The following is a 23,157-nucleotide window of genomic DNA, read 5'->3' on the forward strand; positions in this document are numbered from 1 at the left end:
CCGGCTCCCTGGGGCTTGGTGTAGCCAGGAAGTGCCGCCCCTGCGCCCCATCTCCCTGTCCCGTATTTGGGACAGGGGGACATGGGCGCCCTCACCATGTTTCCGGACGAAAGCGAGCTGGCAGCTTGCAGCTGATGGGGTCTGGTGCTTGAGCGGTCAGGCTGAGTGACGTGCAGCAGGAGAGCCTCCTGAATAACAATCCCAGCCCCCTCTCTGCTGCGCTCCTGTTTGAAAGGCCTTGATTGTTCTTTGCCTTTGGTGGAGAATCAGAGTCCCACAGCTGGTCACCCAGGGCAGGGTTCTCACCGCAGCTGGGCAGGAGTCTTTGGTGCTGCTGTCCTGGCGTGGCAGCATAGCTGTGAAAAGTCCACAGCGAAGGGCAGAGACAAGGCCCTGCATGCACAGGCACCGCTTCAGCCAGAGGTACAAATGCATTGCCCACGCGCACCGCCCCCAGGCACACCCACGCTTTTCCCAGAGCCAGGTGCAGAAGGGGAAGGCCGTATGAAAGGGCTTTCACCTCTCAAGCCGACTCTAAGCTCTCCCCTGGCATTAGGCACCAGCCCGGGGTCAGTCTCACCTTGCAGGCTCTCAGCTCCTGTGGGCTGCTTGCTGCCCATTAGCACTGGGCTGGAGCCACAGGTTCACTTCTGCCACTTCCTGCATTAGCTGTATCAGCAGCAGCCCCGCGGCTCTCCAGGAGCACAACGATTTCCTCTGAGGAAGTAATTTGTGGCTGGAACGCGGCCCTGAGCTCACGCCAGACTGGAGTGCAGGAGCCCCGGAGCGTTTTCCACAGCGTTGCCAGGAGGGCTACGAGGCAGAGGTGAGGACCCAAAGCCGGGGGTTGTCACGAGGGCTCTGCAAGCAGAGCGCAGAGGAGAGAGACGGCAGTCGCACACACGTTTCACTGACACAGAACCCACGCCTGTGCTGTGGTCACAACTGGCCAAGGGCAGCAATTCCCCCCAGGGAATTCCTGAGGCCTCTAATGTGGTGCAGACGCGGCATTTGCTGTCCATTAACACTTAGTACACAGTAGCGCCCCAACTGGAGATCGGCCCTAACCCAATTTGCATCTTGTAGCATCACCTCTGACCTGGGCCAAGGCTCCCCACCCCACACCTCCACACCCTCCCACCCCACAGTGCAGATTCTTTTAGTCAAACATAGCTGCCAAATTATTTGGTTTCACCCCCCTCCAACCTGCTGTCAGAGGAGCAACCCCTTGTATTACAGTGCCTGGCCCCTTGCAGGATATCAGCCTCCCTCCATGTGTCCTCACACCCCTCCTGGCAGTTGCTGCGTACAGCTAACGGGATGGGCAGGGGGCACAGGGTAGTTGGCATGCACCACCATGGACTGAGCCAAGCCTTTGGCCACGTAGAAGCAACCACAGGCTGTTTGGAAGGGGACCTCCCCAGCTGGAGTGGCCAATGACAAGAGTAGCCATCTTGGAATAGCAACCCTAGGCTACAACTCAGATGGCAAATGCTCCACTGGAAAAAAACTGAAGTGTTTTACCCCAACCCCTGCCCATCACTTCTCCGAGGCCCTGCCCACACTCACAACATACGCTACTCCCATCGTTGGCTCTCATTCACTCACTCATTTTCAACAGGCCAGTGCAGGGGGCCATGGTACAGAAGGGGTGAGGGCTCTGGCTGGGGGTGCATGCTCCGGGGTGAGGTCAGGGCTGAGGGGTTTGGGGTGCAGGAGGGGGCTCTGAGCTAGGAGTGCATAACAGGGTGGACTAATGGCTGCAGCACCTCCTGCAGGTCACACTGGGAATTTGCTCTGTTCCTCAGCAAGTCGTTCCCTCCTGGCTGGTGTCTTGTTCATCCTGACTCTCCCACGTCCTGGCCGTCTCAACCCACGCCTCTCCCTCGCCTGCAGCCCTCCGGCAGTGCCCACCACTCCATTCTCCCCGCTTCTGGGGGTCTCAGCAAGCCTCAGTCTTGGCACCTGCCTGAGCAGCCCCCTGTCATGCCAAAGCCTAGCCCCTTGCCTCAGGGCCCATCACAGCCTGTAAAGACCAGCCTCTACCGTGGCCAGGTGCAGGGCTGGGGGGACCCAAGCCCACCCACTTCCCTGGGGCACCATCTTGGCCCTTGTAATGAGGCCACAGCCTGGGAGGGATCAACCCAGAGCCTCTCAGCACTGCTCCCCCTAAGGCACGCCTCCCAGGCAACCAGTCCGGCACCTCTCTGCTCAGCACCCAGGGCTCTGCTGAGCTGCTCCTTATGAACAGGGCTGCCCCAGCCAGCTGCCCGCCAGTTGGCTACCTGATTGCTGCCCCACTACAGACAAAGACAAGGTGTTGGCCTATGGGAGGGGGCTCTGGGCTGGGGCAGGGGTTGGGTGTGGAGGTGAAATACTCAGAGCCCTCTCTGTGCACAGGGGCAGCAGGAACAGGCCGCTCCTGCATTGCCAAGGATAGGAGCTGTGGGTACCCACCGACTGTGTGCCCAGGTGGTGAGGGAGTGGGAGGCTGTGTCCAGGGGCTACTCCAGCCCCTCTCTCTAAACCCTGGTGTAGGCCCCTTGGTTTCAATGGCAGTGCATGCACAGACCTGGTCTTAATCCAGCATAGGGCCTTTGCGAGGTAACAGTTACCGAACAATTTCTGGTGAATTACACGCTCCCAGCAGCGAGCCATTCTCCCGCCTCCCTGCTCTGCCACCAGAACAGCTGCTAGGTACCAGTGCTATATTTGTTTGGGTTACTGCAAACCCTCCAGTTAACTAAACATACCGGAGTGTGGGTGGCCTGGGTCCAATGGAGATGGATAGCTGTCTGGGCCAGCTCCCTCGCTCTGATCTCGTTAGGCTGACCTAGCTCAGATGGCTGAGACGGGAAGCTTAAATGACTTAGCCGGCTTTAACAGCATCACACAGAAGGCAGAGCGACAAGACTTCAGCTCTCTATTGGGCCGAGGGGGCTCAGAGGGATGAAAAGGCCCAAGGGATGAATAGCCTGGACTTTGTTCCTGTCTTGCCAGTTAAATTGTTCTTGTAGAATTAGATTTTGGATCCTGAGTGTCAAGGTAAAATTACAAGTAAGTGTTGCTAACATAATTGGCAGCGAGACAATGTGCAATTCAGGGCTGAGAAAATCAGCCAGACCCTGGGCTAGGGCCAAGAGTTTGTCTGGGCTCAGTGCAGATAGAGGGCTTTAAAAAGAGAGAGAATTGGTGTGAGAATGAAATGCTAGATGCTAGGAGGAAAGAAGAACGTACAGTCGTGGGCAAAGTAACCTCTCCCCCCAGACCCGCAGTGACAAGCCTGTCCTGCCACCTACTTGCGTTAATCCACCCAGACAGCCACTCCATCTTCTGCTGCAGTCATTTTTCAAGGCAATTATGTATGCGCAGTCAGACTCCTAAATTAATTTGCAACGATAAAGGCAAGTCAGCCACACTGGCTTCCCATTACAGCACTGAGGGGAGAGGATGGGCTGCTGTTACCCCACCTGAAACTCAGGGGAGGCAGAAGTTAAGTATCCCAGTCTCTCTTGATGGTCACTCAATAACTAGTAGGACGTCTTCATGTTACCTTCCTGTTTGTGAGTCTGTTGATGGCTGACCAGCCCAGTTCTGGAGCTGCCAGAAGGGGTAGGTGTTGGTAGCTGTTGGAAGGGCGTGGGGCAGTTTTTGTCGCTTTTTTCTCTTTCTCCGCCTCTCCTGGTCTGCACTGTGGCGGGACCTCTCAAAATTGTGCCACCCCCTCAAGGATTACTGCTCTCCACTGGGAACGGTCCTGGGCAAGGTCCTCCCAAGCGTCAACACCGATGCTGCAACTTTTCGTGTGTGCCTTCAGCATGTCCTGATATTGCTTCCTTTGGCCCCCAGCGCTCCTCCGTCCTTCCTCCAACTCGGAAAACAGAAGCTCGTTTGGTTGGTGCTGATCAAACATCCAGACTATATGACCAGTCCAATGAAGTTGTTGGTGAATGATAATGGCTTCAGTGCTGGTCATGTTCGACCCCTCCAGGATGCTAGTGTTCATGCGCCTGCCCTCCCAAGAGATACTTACGATTGTTCTGAGAGTGTGGATGATATTGTTTAAGTGCCTTCACGGACTGTGAACAATGTTGGGCTCTTCTGCCCCATGGGGGAAGACTCCGCTTACTTTGGTAGCATCTTGGGCTGTCATGGTGACAGGCCGGTGAGGCACCTGAGTTCTGCTTCCTCACGCCCCACTTGTGCCCTTGCCTCGAAAAAACTAGCCGGCAAGCACTGGGTTGGTCATGGGGCAGCTAGGGAGAGCTGGTTATTATAAAAGTAGAATACATGTAAAAATTACATTGAGTTGGTTGCGTTCATCTTCCCCCAACTTGTCACATATCTCCTCTCATTCACAATGCAGAGCAGACAAGGGATTTTTTAACAGGGAGGGTAATGAACTATTTCAACAACTTACCAACAGAGCAAAGCAGAGTCTTCATCATTCTGGAGCCTTTAAATTAAGACCGGATGTCTTTCAACAAATCCTTCTCTCGATCAACCACCAGCAATGGGTTGAATGCAGAAGGAATGTGGTGATGTTCTCTGCCCTGCGTGCTCCAGAAGCCCACCCAAGATGGCTGTCGTGTTCTTCTTCTGGCCTTAAAATCCCTGATTCTTGGGTACGGAACAGGAGCTGGAGCTGTGAATTCCAGCTGGAGAAGACCTCCTGGCACTGATCTGATTGAGCTAGTGCACTAAAAATACTGCAGCCAAGGCAGTGTGAGTAGTGGGAGCAGTGTGCCATCCCCAGTACGTTCCTTGTATCTCTGAAGGGACTGGATTCAGATAGCTATCCTAGCTCACAGCACTGTGGCTATCCACTGCTTTTAACATGTTAGCGTCATCTGAGCTAGCATGGGTATGTCTCCTATTGCTCCAGCTCCATACACTACAAAAATACACCCCTAAAAACCAAACTACAGGTGCCAAGGGCCTGCCAGACAAAGGGCAAGATCTGGGCCACTGTCCCTTTGTATTTGCACGTCTTAAGGCTCAGTTAATAGTGAAAACAGCATTTTTCAGTCTTGAGAAATAGCCAGCCCTCTCAGATTGATGGGGCAGGGATCAAAGCAGCTATTCAGTGCCTGCAAATCAGGTAGATATTCCCCCAGTGAGCTGTTAGCGCAAGCGAGTGGCGCTGCTGAAGTTGGGCCTGTATTAACATATTTAATCACCCTCATGGTAACCTCTGGTGGCTGGTGTGGTGATAGTGATAGCAGCAGGTTCTGATGATGTAAACACGATTCACATCTCCAAATGGCCCTGCCGAGCAACTCCCATGGAGAATGATGATTTACGCACATTTCCTGCCCCTCCGTTCCTGTCCCCCTGCCGCTCGGAGAGCGGTCAGGTTTCATCTAGCCCCGGGAGCCAGACATAAATCACTTGATTAAAAGCTCTACCTAATGTAAAGAGGAGGGGAGCAGAGCTTATCAATTTAATTTATGCAAGGAAATAGCAACAAACTGATGCTTTTAAAGGGGCGAGCGACTCCCCCAGAAAACAGAATGGGTTTAAAAAGCAGGCGAGAGAGAGAGAACATGGAGCAGATGCCACCAGGCAGGCCAGGAGACATTCAATGAGAGCAGCTCAGATGCCCTGTGGGGTGGGCACCTGACAAAGGGGATCACCCCCAGAATTGACGACTCAAGCTGATAAGTGGAGTCCTTGGCTAGAAGGTGAAACCATCAGCTGGGAGCAGCACCAGAGTTCAGGATTTGTTTTCAATGTACACATCCCAAGATGTGCAAGGCACGCAGACCTTGCGCCAGTGCAGTTAGAGTATGCACAGCCTTCAGCTTGGGCATGGTTTCTTAGGGTACGTCTAGACTCCACAGAAGATCAGCCTGGTCATAGCTGATCTTCCGGGCTTCAGTTTCATGCACATGGTAGAGATGTGAGAAATCGAACTACCTGGGGTTGGCAGTCGACCCCTATACTCCTCAGTACCACGAGAAATAAGGGAGATCAATGGGAGAGTTCCTACTGTCAATCTCCCTCTGTGAAAACAGCCAAGTACGTTGATTCTAGCTACACAATTGTCAAAGCTAGAATTGCATATCTACGATCAACTTACCTGCCTAGTGTAGAGCTGCCTTCTGCCTAGAGCTGTGGCACACAACCAGTTCTGAAGCAGTAGCCACCATGAACTAGCTGCGTTATGCTGCAAATATATTTATTGTTCAAGCCAACAACCCACACTCAACTGGCCAAATAGCCCCATGGGGCTAGTGTCTAGCATGTTGGACACAAGCGGTCTAGAGCCAGGGCTGGATCCCATGTTTGAAGGTTCTGCAGAAATGTTTGCTAGACCAGGCAGCCAGCTCCATCAGTCTCTTCCAGGAGCCTGAAGCTGTGACAGCCTCCATCTTGGGCAACACGTCGGGGATTGAACCAGAACCCTTCAGCATAAACACAAGGTGCTCCTGCTAGAATGAAACAACCAAGTCTCTACAATGGTGCTGTTAACAGCTTCTATCGTCTGTGGACAGCTGGGCCAGGGAGTCTATAACACGCTCACAACAGGGAGTGAATGCATGTGCCGAAAACTCCTGTGGCAGCCCCACCTTGGGCATATGCTATTGAAGGGGTCTCTCCATGCTCAGCAGGCCATAGTGGGGCACTCACTGGGAGAGACTCTTAACATCTGCACCAAGGCAGCTAGCTGGACAAGGACAGGGGAGCCTCCATCAGCTCCTGTTTGCTGGGGGAGGAGTTGGGGCTGAATTTGATAGCCAACAATTTTAAAAATCAAACTGTGATTTATGCAACAGTTTGAGGCTGAAGTTGCTAAACACACACTTCGTGCTCTCCTGAGTCCCTGTGTCCTGCACATTGTTAGGCAAGACGGAGACACCTTGTTTGCACAGCAGCACTGGTTTGCTAGGTGATTAATGCGCAAGTAGTGGCAAGACGGTCCCCACCAGGGTTCCCTGGAAGCTGAGAGCTTGGACAGCAGCCCAGGGGAGAGTCAAGTGCCACCCAGCTGATTAGCAGAGCTTCCGCAGCCGGCAGCCTGTGTTTCTAGTGGTGGTGCACATCCACATATGCCTCGGTGCACATAAAATTTACTCTGCCCATAGATGGCAAAAATTAGAGGGAACTCTGTCCCCACCCAAGGTGCTTACAGTGGTGGCCACGTGGGGAGCTCAGCCTCTGCTGAGCCAGGGTCTTGCCACCCAGAATGCCAGGCCTGCCTTTTCTAATGGTGTTGGGCTCACCCCGTCGCCAGCTCTTGGCCCACACCCACACGGGGGTTACTGAGCAGCGCTTGCCCCAAAGCGCATTCTTCCGCGGAGCCCAGCTGTCTTATTCTTTCCCCCGCGCCCCTGTGCCCTGTCCTGGGCTCTGTGTGCAAGTGGCTTATCGCCTTTCAAAGCCAAAGACAGAGGAGGGTGAGCTCAGCTTTTGAGCTGGAGAAAGGGCTCTGCATTTTCCAGCTCTGCACTTTCACCCGCCTGCTTCCAGCTGATGCACAGAGTGACTCATGACTCAGCAATGCTGCACTGAGCCTGATGACACCAGTTTCGCAGGCAGCAGCCAGATGTGAACGGCAGGCGCTCAGGCCCTGCAGGGACAGGCCCATCTGAAGCGCAGGCCCCGTTTTCAGGCAGTTTGGTAGGTTTTATCACCTCAAGGCTCTCAACAGCTGACATGCATTTCTCCGGCGTCAAACGATTTCTCAAGGCAGCGGGGTCAACTTTAAATCCAAGCCGGCTGTGGTAATGCTGAGCAAAGCAGGGTTGGTGCAGTATTCAGCGTCTCAAGAGAAGGGAAATCATGAGCGAAATGAAAGCTCGAGAACAGTATCAACCTGATGATTGAAACAGCTGCAATTAAACCAGCATCACTGGAGAGCTTCAGGCCCCCTCAGACTGGAATCTGGGTTTGGGGTGTCTGCCAGCAGCTCTGCAGGCTGGGGACACACCCTAGCCCCAGTTCCTCCATCCTGTCCCTGTGGCTTCAGGAACGGCAGCTACGGAGCTCGACGGCAGGGAGCCTGGAACACAATCTCCAGTCAAAGGACAGCCTCGCGTGGCAGAAGGCCACTGTGGATTTCTGCAGCTCACCGTGTACCCCCAAACCTGCCAAAGCACCTTCTGCTCCGAGAGAACTCAGTGGGTGACTGTGCTGGTTCACCCCACAAATACTGTGGCTGTGTCACACTCACCGCAGTTTGCAGCCCAGCAGACAAGGCTAGGAACAGCTACAGCAGCAATGCAACAGCTGTTTCCCACGGCTGGGACAAAATGGAAGAGGGTGACAAGAGCTCCCTTGGGCGAGCAAAATGGGGGTCAGACCCTCTCAGTGGGGACTGAAATTTCCTAAGGGGGGTGCAGCATGATCAGCTGTGGGGTCTCAGGCTTATCCATCTCATTTAAAATGTTGAAATCTGTGTCTGGTTTTACATACGTGCATTCACATTTATCTACCGATTCATAAAGTTTTTACATTCTCCAGACTTATTTTCTTACACAAGCGTTTTTTTGTTTTTCCATATGAATATCACTGAAATTTCCAGCGGTTTGGGTTACTTTAGATGGCTGGGGAGACCGTGCTAATGGCTGGGACAAAAATTAGGGTTTGAAGTAAAAAGTTTGCTCACCCCTAGCCTAGTTAACTCTGGTCTGCTGTAATCCCAACACCCCAGAACCTCTCTCTACCATGCTGCCCTTTCCTTGTTGTCCTTGGGTGAGCTCCTCCCTCCCTTTGCCTCCATCACTGAGGATCACTTGGCTCATTTTGCTCCTCTTCCAACTTGGTGCACCAGCCTCCTTAACAATCATTTTCTTGTTGGCTGGCTCATGGGGCAGGGTTGTTGTTTGGAGGTGGGAGAGAATGAGGCCATTGGGATAGGAATAGGAGGAGGTGAGATCCTTCAACCCAGCCAGGATTTACATTTACCCAAGATGACACAAAAAGATTCCTTCTTGCTGAACGTCGCTGCCAAGCTGTGGTTTACTTGGGGGATTTGAGCATGCAGCACCATTAATGGATGTTATCGCCCCAACAGATCCCATGACTCCTTGTTCCTAGGGGAGCAAGAATGGTCTGGGGCCACGCCAGCAGGCTAGGATTTGAGAACATGGAGGTTGGTTGCTGGCTTGAAGAGACAACATCTTCCAATCAGCTGTAGTCCTCTCCACCATTCATGGCCACGAGACGGTCAGCTCTTAGTGCTGGGGCCATGGGAGAAGCAAGGTAGAAGGCAGGCTGGGTTAGAACAAGACCTGATTTCCTGGTCTAGAGACGCGCAGAACAGGAAGGTCAGAGCAGATCACCCTATGCAAAAGTTAGCAAGGCTTTGAAGGGGGTGGTGGAGGTTGGCAAACGCATGCTGGCATTCATGCCGCCGTGTGGGGCTGGGAAGTTGGTGAAATAGCATTGTTTGGGCAGGAATCTCACAGAGCAAACTGGGGGGCAAAGGGGTCATTCTACATTGTTGTGTGTTAATCTTCTGCTTTTAGAGTCCACACAATAGAAAAACCGGGCAGGTAAAAAGGAGCTGATTTGAGCCACTAGCTAAGGCTGCTCGGAGCCCAGGAGATCAGAGTTCAGAGCAGTCAGAAGCTTATGCCCAAGGTTCCGGCAGGGATGTAGTTAACATTCCACGCTCAATTGGTCACATTTTAGTATTTAAACTTAAGCCCAGCTGTTCTGGGGATGAAGTTATTTCATGAGAAGAAGGCAGCACACATGGCTGTTGCCAAAACATCTGGTTACAGCCCATGGCTAATTCCTCCATTTGCTGCAGCAAGCCTAGCATCACACTCTCTGATGGAGGGAAAACAAAAGGAAATAAAAATAATCCTGTATGCAGAGCTTGGAGGGCCTCGGATGAAAGGCCTGGGATGAGTGAGAACGTGGACAAAACCTCCCACAGCTCTTGGGTAGAAAGGCTGTGGTAGTCCTGTTTTACAAAGGGTACACTGAGGAAGAGAAAATAAGGAGGCCTGACAACCAAGAAATGGAACCCAGGTGCTCTCAGGTCAAAAAGGCAAGTCCTACCCAAATTCCCATCCTCAGTCAACGTGACCCATGCCCCTTCCAAGTTCTCTTTGGTGTAGGTTTGCCACTTCACAGAGATTTTGCTCTGCGCTGGTGAGGTGGGAGGCGGGGCTTTATAGCTAGACCATGTTTGTTAATAATGCAGGTCCCCTCCCTGCCTGGTCCGATCCCATCAGGAACTCAAAGGCAGGGAGAGGTTCACCAGAAAAACGGGGAATTCTGTCTCCTCTCTGGTGCGCCAGATGAGCACTGATTTCATCTCCTCGTAAAACCAGCTCCCTTTCGCCTGCATGTTTTCTGCGTTACATGGACATTGGAAGCAGGAAATAAGACAATCATCTTGGACGACCTCCCACAGCACTACCCGCTCACGTTGATGCTCATGCAGTGCTCAATCCAGGGCACAGGCTGTGAGAGGCCAGGGCAGATGGCAATGGAATTGGGCCTTTTCTGCTGTCCCAGGGAACGCCAATCCAGGAGGAACTGGCATAGCGATGAACAATGTGTTTCCATCAAACCACGTTGTTTGATTAAGTGCATTTGTCCGATCATGAGAAACAAGGGCCAACGTTTTATGGCCTTTTTTGACTAAAGAGTGGAAAAGATTCTGGGGAAATTCTGACAAACCGTATTTTATATTCTAATAACTGGGGTAATTTTTGACCCCGCGCAAGAATTTTTCCTACTAAAACCAGCACACAATATATAAACCAGAGCATAAAATCACAAGACTGTTTCCAATGACTTGGGGACTGGTTAAGGGTGAAGACACCATCAGCCAGTGCCTACCAAGTCATCTGCATGCAGGCTGGAAGAACCAGGGTCACCATCCTCCGCCCTGGATTTTCTGAGTTTGTTCAAAAGTAGATTAAAACTTTCTGCACCTTGGCCCAACGGAATATTGCCTTCTGCAGAGCTGGCCCGTGACCCCATAGCACAGGCACTGCCGGTCAGGAACACAGAGAAGAAAGCATGCTGAAATTCCAAATGCACCATGAAGAGCCAAGCTACGGGATTCACCGATGATCCAGCAAGGGGAAATGCTAGCGAGACATTTGTATAGATAATCCCCGTGCGAACTCAGCCCCAGGCTGGGCTGGAGTATCTTGGGGTGTTGCCTCACCTTGTCTCCTGCTCTGTGGTCCGTGCCTCCTGGGAGTAACCTGGATATCTCCAGACAGAGGTTTTGTGTACAGCACTGAGTGACGTGTGCATGTTACCAGGAACGTGTTGATGCCACTCTCATGGCAGAGCAAGGGGCCGTTCCCAGCCTGCTGTAGAAATCCGTTAGCATCAATTAGTTATGCTCCAGCCCATGGGCCCGGTCAGGCTCATACACTCCTTGCCCCAAAACACTAATTTTAAAGCATTCCTTTGAGCTTGAATGCTGTTCACTAATGTCAGAGCAGCCTCTCTGTTGACCCCCAGCCAAACCTGAAGTAGGGGGCAGCAGCTACCACGTCCTTGGCTGAGCTCTTATGTCACCCAGCAGCAGAACCCAGGTGTCCCGCAGTCTAGCCATAAAGCACACTCCATTAAGGCCTTCTGGAGCCCGGAAGTCTTTGTCCCCCTCTCTCCTGGCTGTCCAAGAACCAAGGAATGCTAGGAAGGCCCCATACCAGGCTGAAGTGCTCACGGATCCCCCTCCTCCATCCCTCTCCCAATGTAATTCATTCCAAATACAGGGAAAGGAGGTGGCCACAGGTACTCAAGAGTAATCAAAATCCAAAAGGAGCTGCCACCCCTTCATTTGATAGCAGCTTGTGCAGCGCTCACTGCAAATGTGTCTGTACCCATCCCCTCCGTTCTGCCCCATCCTCCCTATCTGCAAGGAGTTCGAGGTGCCCAAGAGACACCCCCACCGGAGCTGGTATCAAAATTGCAAGGAGGTACCCCAAACTCTTGGTTAAAGTTTTTAATAATTACAAGAATTCCAGATTCATTACAGAAGAGCTTAGAACAATCATATTTCTCCATACAAAGGCAAAATAAACTTTTCAAGTAACAGCGTCCTGGCTCTGGGGTTTGACACGCCGGGGTCTGGGAGGGAAGGGCTCTTGCCATAGCACAAAGGTACCTTCCCTCCCAGAGGAATGGCTCCAAGCACGAGGGTGGGGACCTGGACTGTGCCTTCAGTGCCCGCCACTAAGGTGGAGTTCAATGTGCAGGGTCTGGCACAAGGAGAAGCCGAATGAGGAGGTGGCTTCCTTAAAAACAAATGCTTTATCCCCTTCTGCAGCCCGAGCTAAGCAGCTCAGGTTGACCTCCCTGTTTACCACGGCTGGTGTTTCCAATTAAAGGGAAGGCTGGGGTTTCTAAGAACTGAAAGTGCCACTGGCTGGACTGTCCTCGCCGAGCCCCTACAAGAGGCTTCCCTTGGAACAAAGGCACCTCTTGTTCTGCTTGGGATGGAAGCTTCCTTTGGCCTTCCCACTGGGAGGTGAGAATCTACAGACCACCAGCCTGCCGGGCCCCGTCGCGGCTGTACCAGGTGCAGTTAAGGCACTCAGGGAGTTCATTCAAGGATGCGCAGCACCTTGCCAAGGCGGAGGAGAGACTGGGGCCCAGCAGGCCATCCTCTAGAGCAAGGGCTGCAATCGGAGTGCACGGCAGACGCCAAGGAGCAGAGCCGATGCGGAGACAAGGATGCAAAGAGATTGAAGCAGGCTTGGCGTGTGGATGGAATGTACATTGCAAAGCAGGAGCCAAGGTGGCTTACAGACCATTAATGCTGGCTCAGGATTCCCTGCTCTCTCCAGGGTGCCCTGCACAAGGCACCAGCAGGGAACCCCTCAGCTCTGGCAAAGGCCTCCCCGACTCAGCAATGGGCTATTCACAATTCCTATGAAGAGCAAACGCCTATGTCTATTGGTGGGAAAGGCGCTTCCCACGGGGCAGAGTCCCAGCTCTGTCTGTCCTAAATCCTTTGTTTAAAAATCAAAGCACAGCAGTTCTCTGGCATGTCCCTACCACACGCTCACGCACCAGTATGGTGATCCGAGTGCTCCAAAAGCTGTGCCCAAGTCCAAAGACTGCAGAAGGGCCCCTCCGATCCAGAACCCAGCACCAGATGCCAACAGAGCGGGGCTGGGGAGCAAGAAGGGAGAAAAGGCCATTTGTACAATGACAACGTAGTCCCAAAAGGTAGCAACGTTGTCATTGGCATGTACTCTATTACAATACAGCCCCGTATAAAACTGAAGCGGCAGCAGCGATTTTTATTGAGGGACCGAAACTGAAATAGGTTTAAAACATAATTTAAAAAAATAAAAACAGCAAAAGTAGCAAAATATATGAACTTTTTTTTTTGTATAGCAACTGATCTCTACCAGCCTCTAGTAACTTACTACCAAACTGGTATATCTCTGGTAACAACCCTTTTAAAAAGACATGTAAATATATATTCATATTTATACATATTTTTAGCTATGTACACAAGATTTCTTTTTAGCACTGGTATATTCATCCGCTCCCTCCACTACCAGTGCTGAGCCGGTGTATATGTTGTGTCTGGCCATTTCCAAAGTACCTTGTGTTTGGTCAGCAAAGCAAATTGGTATTGGAATTAATAAGCCATTGGCCAGTCTTAAAACCATCTCTCCTAGCAAATAGCCACTCAGGTAGGGTTCTTACGCCATCCAAGACAGAGATGCTTTGGATGCGTTACGATTTCCCAGCCTGCACCTCTTCACTGGAAGTTGAGCTGCACTCGGCGCTGGCATTAGCTTATCAAGCTGTCGAAGTTTAGATCACATGAGCTGGCGAGTAGAAAGGAACACAGGGATAGCCCAGGTTTCCATGTCCGCCATGGGAATGTCAGTCTGTCAATCCCTTGCAGAGACGGGAATGCACATTATCGCCTGGTTCCAGGGGGCAGACTGCAGCTGGGTCTCTGATTGGGCACTGGCCAAAGAGTGAGGCTCAGGTTTAGGCCACTGGGATTCTTCAAGCATAGATTTCATGGAAGGGAATTAAAAAAAATACCCAAACCGTAGAGATGCAGGCAGCTCACAGCTCAGGTGATTGGTGAAGCTGACATGGGACACCAGTGGGGCTGGTTATGGGAGATGCTCTGGTTGCAATAGCTAATGGTGACGGATGGCTGCACAGACAGTTTCCTGGCAGCAGAGACGCATGCAAACTCACACGCACACACACAGAGTTGCCAGCCTGTTGCACGGTTGTACTGGCCTCAGCGTCGTTTGAGTCCACCGTTGGCGTGCGGGGGAGGGTACTTGGGAAGACAAGGTTCGTCTGGAAGAGGGTCATGGGAAAAAACGGAGTCCTCCCCCGAGGAGCACGTGGAGCTGCGAGTGTCTGGGAAACTGGGAGAATACTGATCCAGCGGCATGGAAAGATCCAGGTATTCCTGGAGGGGACAAAATCCCAGGGACATGGTTCAGCTGAAGAATCCAGAAGCCAGGTTAGAACAGGCCAGGCAGGGAGCAGTACGCTGAAGAAACAAGCCAAACCGCAAGAAGAAGCTCGCTTCCCCCACAGGCTAGGGAACCTTCACTCGTGTGGACGGGGGTGAGCGTGGACAGAGATCACAGCACTCTCAGCGAGCATGCTGCAAAAAGCCAATGAGGCCAGCTTGCTCACTCCCGGACCGAGGCTGCCAAGGGGTCGCGAGCGATGCAGTGATTCGGAGAGACCCACAGAGAGGGTCAGGGAGAGTTTGCTTGTGGAACAGGCACGTCTTACCTGGTTGGATGTCATGGCTACAGTCCTATCCAAGTCTTCTACCAGCTGCTTAAAGGTGGGTCTCTGGGATGGGACAGCATGCCAGCAATCTCGCATCATCATGTACCTGGAAACAGAGCAGGAGGAGGAGGAGGCTGAACGAGTGTCTTGGAGTCAACTTCTAGCTTGCTAGAGCCCAGGGCACAGCACCAGGCCAGAAATAGCCCCAATCCTGAGTGAAATGGAGCCGGGTGCAACCGGCCCACCACAAAGCGGCAGCCCTCAGGGCTTCTGGGTCCTTACACAGGTCATAATGGAGGGGAGCTGCTGTCTCCCTGGGGTGCAACGTGGTGGGAAGGACTCCATAGGCCACCCAGGATGCAGTGGGTCAGCAGGCTGCACCTCGGGCCAGGACAGAATCACTCAGAGAAAATGTTATTTCTCTAGGTTAACATAAAGCTTTTGCATTAAAAGATGATGACTTCACCCTGCTCCTCCCCCCACACACCCCGGACACCCCAGGCAGGACGCTGGGTTGTCCTAAGAGGAGGATATAACTAAAGGCTAAAAAGTTAGTCCCTGCTCTGGGGTCAAGCTGGGATTCTCCCTTGCTGAGAAAACAAAGGAAGAGGATGATTATTGCAAACAGATCTGGCTGAGCTTTCTGAGGGGCTGAGAACTGCTGAGAAAATAACTCCGAACATCTGCCATTCCTCACAATGTGCACCTGCCACTAAGCTCTCGGCAACAAGACTGACTTTTCGTATGGTTTCTGGCGATTTCTTGCCATAAAATGTTTTGCTGAGCTCTGGCTTTGCTGCAGCCCCCAGATCCTTGGGTTGGAGGAGGGGACAGAAAACAAACAGGGGAAGGTCCAGCAAGCAGCAGTATGGAGAGGATGCTGGTCAGGACAAGGAGCTGGAACCAGCCGGGCAGAGGCAGGGCCGAGGAGCGCCCGGTCTCCAGATCCACCCACACACACCACACAGTGGCCAGCACCTGCCTCTCTCCTGCATCTGGAGCAGGATGGAAAAAGTAGAAGTTTAAATTGTACAGGAGGAAGAAATGCAATAAGCCATCTGCAAACAGGCCAGGAATGGGCACAGGCTGGCAGAAGAGAGGAAGGAAGGGCCATCACTAGTGATACTCAAAGCAGAAATGAGAAGTCAGGGAGGGGACTTCTGCCATCAGCACAGTCCTGGGGGTGAATCTTCCGACTTCTGCAAAAGATCCCTCTCCTCTCCTCCTTGTTCTCCCAAGGATGTTTATTTTAAGGACGTGTCCAGCTGACTAACCAAGTGCCAGTATGAATAAGGATGCTGGGTGAAAGCTGCTTCCACACTGGGGCAGCCAGGGGAACAAAGTTCATCTAACTCAAAGCCCTGCAGTAGCCATGAGCATTTCCTTCCTCACACTCAGCAGCTCAGGGTGCTGGTCTGAATCTAGAACCCAAGACTCGGCTCTAATGGCTTGTGTACACAAGGGGGAGTTAGTCCCAATTAACTCCATGCAGAAAGACCCTGGTCTGGAATAAGAGGGTTTTATTCTGAATTATCTTCATTCACTTGCCCAGTGGATTGTGCTAATTCCTAATGAGGCCTTCTAATTCCTGAACAAGTATGTCTACATAGGGAGTGAATCTGGGAACAACTCATCTGCTTTAAATTCACATGCCTACTATATTCTGGATTAACTGTCATGTACTGACCAGCAGGGTTCCCTGTAAGATCTGTGCACTTGTGCAGCCACCCAGCAGACATTTCAATGCCTCCCCACTGATCAGCAGGGCACCCACAGCCAGGCTTTTCCTCCCCTCCTGGTGGTGCACATTCACACATGCCTTGGTGCACATAAAACTTATTCTGCACTCAGATGGGAAAAGATTAGTGGGAACATTGCTGAGAAGCCCTAAATCAAGTGCCCCTTTAACACTCATCTGCTAGTGAGGGTCCTGGCCCAAAGGGAGGGAGGGGAGGAGCCAGGGCTCTGCCCCTCCTTCACCTTCTGGGCAGAGCGCTGCACTTACAGCTCATTGGTGCAGTTGCTGGGCTTGTCCATTCGGTGGCCTTCCTTCAACAACTTGAAGAGCTCCTCAACTGGCACCCCGGGGTAGGGTGAGCCACCCAGTGTGAAGATCTCCCACAGCAGCACGCCGAAGGACCACCTGCTCCAGACACAAACACAGCATCGAACCAGCACAGCTCCCGCCACAACCCCGCCTTGCAGTGCACTGCGGCAGACGTGCAGGAGGGAGGCTGCCCTGCCACCCGGGCACATCATTAGCTGCTGACGGGGGTGGGCAAAGGAGGCACTTTCCCCAAGGTCTGGCCATATAACACGGCCTGGAGCTCCCAGCTACCGCTACCGTAGCCTTGGTAGGAGCCCAGAGCCCTTTAACTCACTGCTGGAGTGCCACGCAGGAGGCAGCACTGAGTGAGGCACAGCAGCCTGTTGGTGATGCTAAGGGCTGCCTGCCACCAGCCCCACCTCTTCTGGGGGCATGGAGCGTGAAGCCAACGGGGCCCTCTGTCGCAGTGCAAGTCACTGCCCTAGTGCCCCACGCCTTGCCTCATGCTTGCACACCAAGCCAAGGGTTGCATTAGTGACTGTGTGCGTCCCCCACCTGCCTTCCCTTAAAAGGGGCCTGTTCTTTGGAGGGGGCCTGCTGTGAAAATCAGGCCCCCTTAAGGTGTCTCAGGCTGGGCAGCTAAAAATCACAGGGCATGTGGAAAAAGCCTTAGCCAAGTGCGAAAGTCAGCTTCCAGTTACATGAGCACAGGTGTGCCGGCTTCAACCGCCCCACCGTGGCGCTGCGTGAGAAGGGGCATGTAACCTCCAAATGCTCAGCATCAGAAGACGCGTAGGACAGAGGCGAAAAGCTTTACAGGACTTAAAGGATCTTAGCAGGAAAGCGAGGGCTTGGGCTTGGCCACTCCAACTCAGTGGCATTCGGAAGACAAACAACCCCGGCTGCCAGATACCTTCAACTCAGAATACTATGTCTGCTCACGACCATTATTGTTCAATAGATTAAGATGAATCACATCTGGAGCTTCCACCTTTGGGAATGTACCCAGCACCCGAGAGGCTTACTACGGAGCAGCTGCCTGCTCACACTCTGGCAGGACAATGGCCAGAGAGGAAGGAGACACATGCAGAGTCCCACCAAGACGGGATGCTGCAGCTACGTTGGGGGAACAGTGCAGAGGGTCAATGACAAGCCCAGCTGCACATCTGCGTTCGCAGTGGAGAATGCAGCGCATGGGAGAGAGGCGGGTGTTACCGTGAGAGACGGGAGAGGGAGAATGTTCCCTTGGAACAGGGATTTCGGCACGGCTCCTCCCACAGCCCAGCTGGGGCCTAACTGAGCCTGTCATTTGAGCTGTGCCTAGGCACGCACAGCCGTGCAAGGACCATGCTGAGACACAGGGACCCATTACTCACACGTCACTCTGGTGGGTGTATATTCGGTCGAACAAGGCCTCCGGCGCCATCCACTTCACTGGCAAGCGACCCTGGAATGCAGAAAAGCCACCCCCCGCAACTGATTTCAGCCTCCAGGAGAGATGCACGCCTGATGTGTTGCCGGGGGAGGCTAATGTACTGTACGGACACCCAGCCTCGGTGCATGGTGCCCTGCCAACACCGGAGCCACAACACCGGGTTTCTTTGGCAAAGTGGGACTGTGGTTCTGGGGAGACACAATGCGTCGCGCTCCATCCCCACGGGCTTCACAGACAATCACCCTCCACCAAAAAGCCGCCTCCCCGGGGGCAAAGTGGCAGGTGTCTAACCCTTTTTCCTACTAGCTAGTGCTGCCACTCTTGTGAGAAAGGCCGGGGAGTGCTCACCCCAACACTTCACCAGCCTGCATCCTGTTCACTGCACAGCAGGCAGAGGGCAGGCTGCCCACTGGGCAGGCAACACCTTGCCTTTACAGGAATAAGGAGACTGTCTGTACATGGCAGCCTGCGCTCAGAGAGCTCGGGAGGCCGCTCCGGACAGCGCCCTAGAAAGGCTCCAGCCGAGCTAGGAACACGGGCAGAGGCCTAAGGAACAACCCTGCCACACCACTCACATTAGTCGTCTTCTTGTAGTAATCTATGTGGTGGATGTCCCGGGCCAGGCCGAAGTCTGCGATCTTCATCACGTTGTCTTCCGTCACGAGGACGTTCCTGGCTGCCAGGTCTCTGTGGATGCACTGAGGAGAAAGGAGAGCCGTGAGGGCGGGGGGCACTGCTGCTGCACTGGCAGGCGCGTTAGGAGATATACTGCCTTGCCACAGTCCGCTCACCTTTTTGGATGCCAGGTATTCCATCCCCCTGGCCACCTGGTAGGCACAGGACACCAGGTCCTTGAAGGAGAGCTGCTCCTCAGGGATGCGGGCAGGGTTGTAGCAGTACTCCATGCCAGGGGGCCGCCGGGCCTGCAGGTACTCCCGCAGGTTGCCTTTGGACGCGTACTCCACGATCACGTAGAGAGGACCTGGAGCAGGGGAGGAAGCGGAGCACCTCAGGCCTGGGGGTTGGAGGCACGGACACGTGTGGCTGCAGGGCAGCTGCGCACTGTGCAAGCGCATAAGCCCTCACAGAGCCCCATGACTGCTGAGTGTGTGTCTGAGGGCTCCTGTGCATCGGGAGAGGGGTTTCGTCCAGGGGAGCCGACCCTCAGCAAGGAATCGAGGTCTCTGCTGAGAACAAAGCTCAGGCCTCCTGCCTGCATGCATCCACCCCCCCAGGCACGCTCCCACAAACGGACACATCCCACTTGGCAAGCCAGCAGCTGCTCGTCTGAAGTGTGAGGGGGAAGAACTGGCCCTGCTTCTGCTCTGCCATGAGCCAGCCTCACTCCAAGCCAGAAACAAACCCAGGCCCACATGCGGGCTCAGAGTGACGTGACTCATCTACCCCCAGGGCTCTGTGACCACCTCCAGCTGGGTGGAAACAGGCTCTTTCCACTCTTCCCCGCCATGGGCAGAAAGTCAGCTGTGCACGTATGTGCCTGCACAAACCCCTCACGGAGGCTTTCAGGCATCCGTTCCGCCAGGCTCAGACACAGGGACACTCTACGACTGGCCAGACAACACTGAGCTCATTAGCATCTGCAGGAGAACCACCTCCTCACCAGTCACACGCTCCTCTGGTCTTGGCTGGGCACTGGCCCTTTCAGGCAGCTCACAGATGGCCAACCTTCTTCCAGACTCTTCTGGATGGAAGTCTCTGTATCTTCCCACCTCTACAACCTCAGCCCTGCAGCCCCAGGCTGCCCTGAGCATTCTGGCTGTCCTAGCAGAGAAGCCAGAGACTAGAGGCTCAGCTGCGCGCAGAGAGAGAACTTACCGTCCTGAGTGCAGGCTCCCAGGAGGTTGATGATGTTTTTGTGCTTGCCAATCATTTTCATCATCTCCATCTCAGATATCAGGTCCGACAGATCCTTCTCCGTTGCATCAGCTTTGCCAACACAGAAAGGCGCAGGCCACATTAGTTCAAGCTGGATTAAACTCGAGCGAGGTCTGCAGCAGCCTCTGTTCAGTAGCTTTAGAGTTATAGGCCTGGCTTTCCCTGTCCCGCTCCTCCCCAGAGATGGGAGCACTATAGGCCAACAGGCATCTTGTGCTGTAGCTCCATCAGAACCATCTGGCCCCAGGAAGTGCTGGAGTATTCACAGGCAGACCATGGTTCTCCGGTCACCTCCCTACCCAGGGCTGGGATGCTTTGGGCAGCTGGGTACTCCTCCCCAGCCTCCTAGCAGCTGGCATGGGGGAGACCAAGCTCAAGCGAGACAGGCACTCCGATAACAGTGAGAAATAGATCAGCAACAGGCAACCTGGGCTAGGGAGTGGGCTGCGAGTGGCCTTCCTTCATCGCAATGGCCTGCAAGATTTCTGTAACCAAGACAGTCTCCTGGGGCAGGGACGTTTTGCTGACAGCGCTGGCGTACCTAGAATTTGTGAGATGCCGCAACGGAACCATAGCAGCGCTTTGATTGGCTGCAGAGGGAGCACATGGCTTTCACAGTGCTGTATGCAGTCAGTATATACCTCACTTCCCACGCTCTTGCTTTATGTGCATGTTGCTTTAGTAACAACAAGAGATCATCCTTTCCATACAGGCCTTTCCTGCGTGAGGGGACAACCCCACAGCACCCCCCAAATACAGTGTGTAACTCTTAACCCTCTTGACTAGCAGGCCCGCTCCTCAAAACAACAGTTTTTAGGGCTTGTTTTGGCACTCATTGCTCTTAGATTGTGCAGGACGACTCCATTAGCACAGCTGGTGGGAAGTGCCCAGCCATCTCTGGGCAGCAGTTACTGCTGCTCACCTGAGCAAGTGAATGCTAGCTCAAGGGAGGAGCCAGCGACGCATGGAAGGCTGTTTCCTGGCTGTACACGGAAGGGGCTTTGCAGCCTTTGGCCATGGTTATATCCTGGGCTGCAAGCTACTGCTCTGCTGCCGGATTCCAGCATTGACAAGCAGCGGACAGTCAGCAGGAGCATCCCAGCCAACTCTGCTGAGGACAAGCTTGCTCGATTAGGGCCTGATCCAGTAGCTCCCATGGGTTTCAGTGGGAGAGGAAGGCTCGGCTGCACAGGGCAAGGCCTCTCCTGCTGCCCCTCCCCAAGGTGCATTTCCCACAGCCCTCAGGAGCTGGGACCGATTCAGAGAGGCAGCTGCAAAGCTGGGACATGCCCAGCAAGGCCTCTGGCCACTACTTACACTTCAGCATCTTGACGGCCACTTTAGTCACTCGGTTTGGCTTGTCCTTGTCCAGGCCAATGGCTTCAGCAAGAACCACCTGCCCGAAGCAGCCCTCGCCCAGAGGCTTGCCCAGGATGAGCCTAGAAGGAGGTAAAACGGAGGAGGAAGGCTGCAAGGCTGTCGGGCAGCTCTGAAGCATCGTGCTCTGCTAACAGGACCCTGGTGAACTCCAGCCATTGGGCCAACTTGGCTCCCTAAGCTAACGTTGACCTGGCAAAGCTCAAAGCCCCAGTCTGCCACCCCAGAGCAGACATTAGACAGCCCTGGCCAAATGTTCTCTTTCTGTTCAAAGTGCCAAAAATCCAGAGACAATCCTGCTCCCAACCGGGGTTCCTGCTATTTTTTAATCATCTACAGGCGGAATAAATGTTGTGCACCAAAGCATGGCAGATGTGCACCACCATAGAAACACAGGCTGCTGGCTGTGGGCGCTCTGCTAATCAGCCAGGCGGTACATGACTCTCGTGTGGGTGGCCGCCCATGTGCTCAGCTTACAAGGAACACTCTCTTAACTGTAGATTTCCTGCCCAAGACATCATCTCAGGAGGGCCAGCAATGAGTGACTGTCAGCTTCCAATGGGAAGTGGTTAGACAACAAACTCCAGATCCACTCCACAGCCCCCAGCAACCTCCCCGTACCCCTGGCTGAACTGCAGGAACAAGACAGGGATTGTCTTTGGAAAACCACGGCTGCACTGGGCCAAAGAAGATAGGAGGCAGGTTCCTACTGGGAATGTGTGCTCCGCTGGGACATGCGGGGCAAAGCCCACAGTGTGCATGGGAACTGGAGAGGCTGTTGAGCGGGTGATGCTGCCCTAGTGACTTTAGAACAGGCTGCAAGCAGCAATGCACCTCATGCCTGGTGCAGGCGGGGGAGTCTATCTGCAGGCTGAAGCCCCCGCCTGGCCCAGGGTGCATGGATTGTTTTGTGCCCATTGGGATGCAGCCTAATGGAGAGTTATACAATCAGAGAACAGCCACTTCAGAAGCTTGTAATGAATGCAGCAAAGCTGCAGCTGGGCCTGAGCTAGCTCAAGGTGCCAGAGACAGATTGATTCCTGCTCCACGAACGTCTCGCCTTCTATAGATTTTCATGTGGGTCTGAGCTCTGCAGGGCTGGGAATATTCCAAGCAGCTGCAGCGGCCTGGGAAGCAAGTATCATAGAACACTAGAACAGGAAGGGGCCCAGAGTCCAGACTCTGCCCTCACAGCAGGGCCAAGCACCATCGAGATCACCATGTTAGACATTTACCCAACCTGTTCTACAACTGCCCTACACAAGTTATCCCAGTGCTTAACCATCCTGAGCGTTAGGAACTAGAGGCCGCAGTGGCACGGAGGGGGCTATCGCACAGGAAGGTGCAAATCCAGCAGTCATTTCTCTTGGCTGTTTGAAAACCGATTGAGAGGTGACACAGACGTGCAATGCTCCCTGCTGCTGGCCTGGAAGCCGCAAGGGTTGGAGGGAGACGCACGTAGGTCCCTGAGAACAAGTGCTCCTCCCAAGCTGGCAGAAGCGGCACGTACTGAGGGGAATGCTTCCAAACGGCTGCTCCTGGGGGAACCCGTCAGCCAGGAGTCCTCCTCCCCATCAGCATAAGGAAGGGACATGAAGCACTAAGGGCTGCACCCTAGCAGGAGTCTTTCCCTTGACTGCAGTTGCACTGGGATCAGGCTGTGGAGGCACAGTGACCAAGTGCT

General features: G+C 53.6%; 1 protein-coding gene across 2 annotated transcripts in view; it reads right to left on the reverse strand.

Moving 5' to 3' along the window:
* Positions 1–11,914: 11,914 nt before the first annotated feature.
* Positions 11,915–23,157, reverse strand: part of FGFR1 (fibroblast growth factor receptor 1) — a 70,054-nt gene continuing 58,811 nt past the window's right edge. For both annotated transcript variants that reach the window (XM_074981698.1, XM_074981697.1), the window contains 8 exons: positions 21,414–21,535; positions 20,037–20,147; positions 18,992–19,182; positions 18,776–18,898; positions 18,142–18,212; positions 16,724–16,861; positions 14,719–14,824; positions 11,915–14,383 (listed from right to left, as the gene is read on the reverse strand). In XM_074981698.1, the coding sequence (XP_074837799.1) occupies positions 14,207–14,383; positions 14,719–14,824; positions 16,724–16,861; positions 18,142–18,212; positions 18,776–18,898; positions 18,992–19,182; positions 20,037–20,147; positions 21,414–21,535 (1,039 nt within the window). In that variant the 3' untranslated portion in view covers positions 11,915–14,206. The remainder of the gene's footprint in view (positions 14,384–14,718; positions 14,825–16,723; positions 16,862–18,141; positions 18,213–18,775; positions 18,899–18,991; positions 19,183–20,036; positions 20,148–21,413; positions 21,536–23,157) is intronic.

This window comes from Carettochelys insculpta, chromosome 31 (genome assembly GCF_033958435.1).
Source record: "Carettochelys insculpta isolate YL-2023 chromosome 31, ASM3395843v1, whole genome shotgun sequence".
In the NCBI taxonomy this organism is placed as follows: Eukaryota; Metazoa; Chordata; order Testudines; family Carettochelyidae; genus Carettochelys; species Carettochelys insculpta.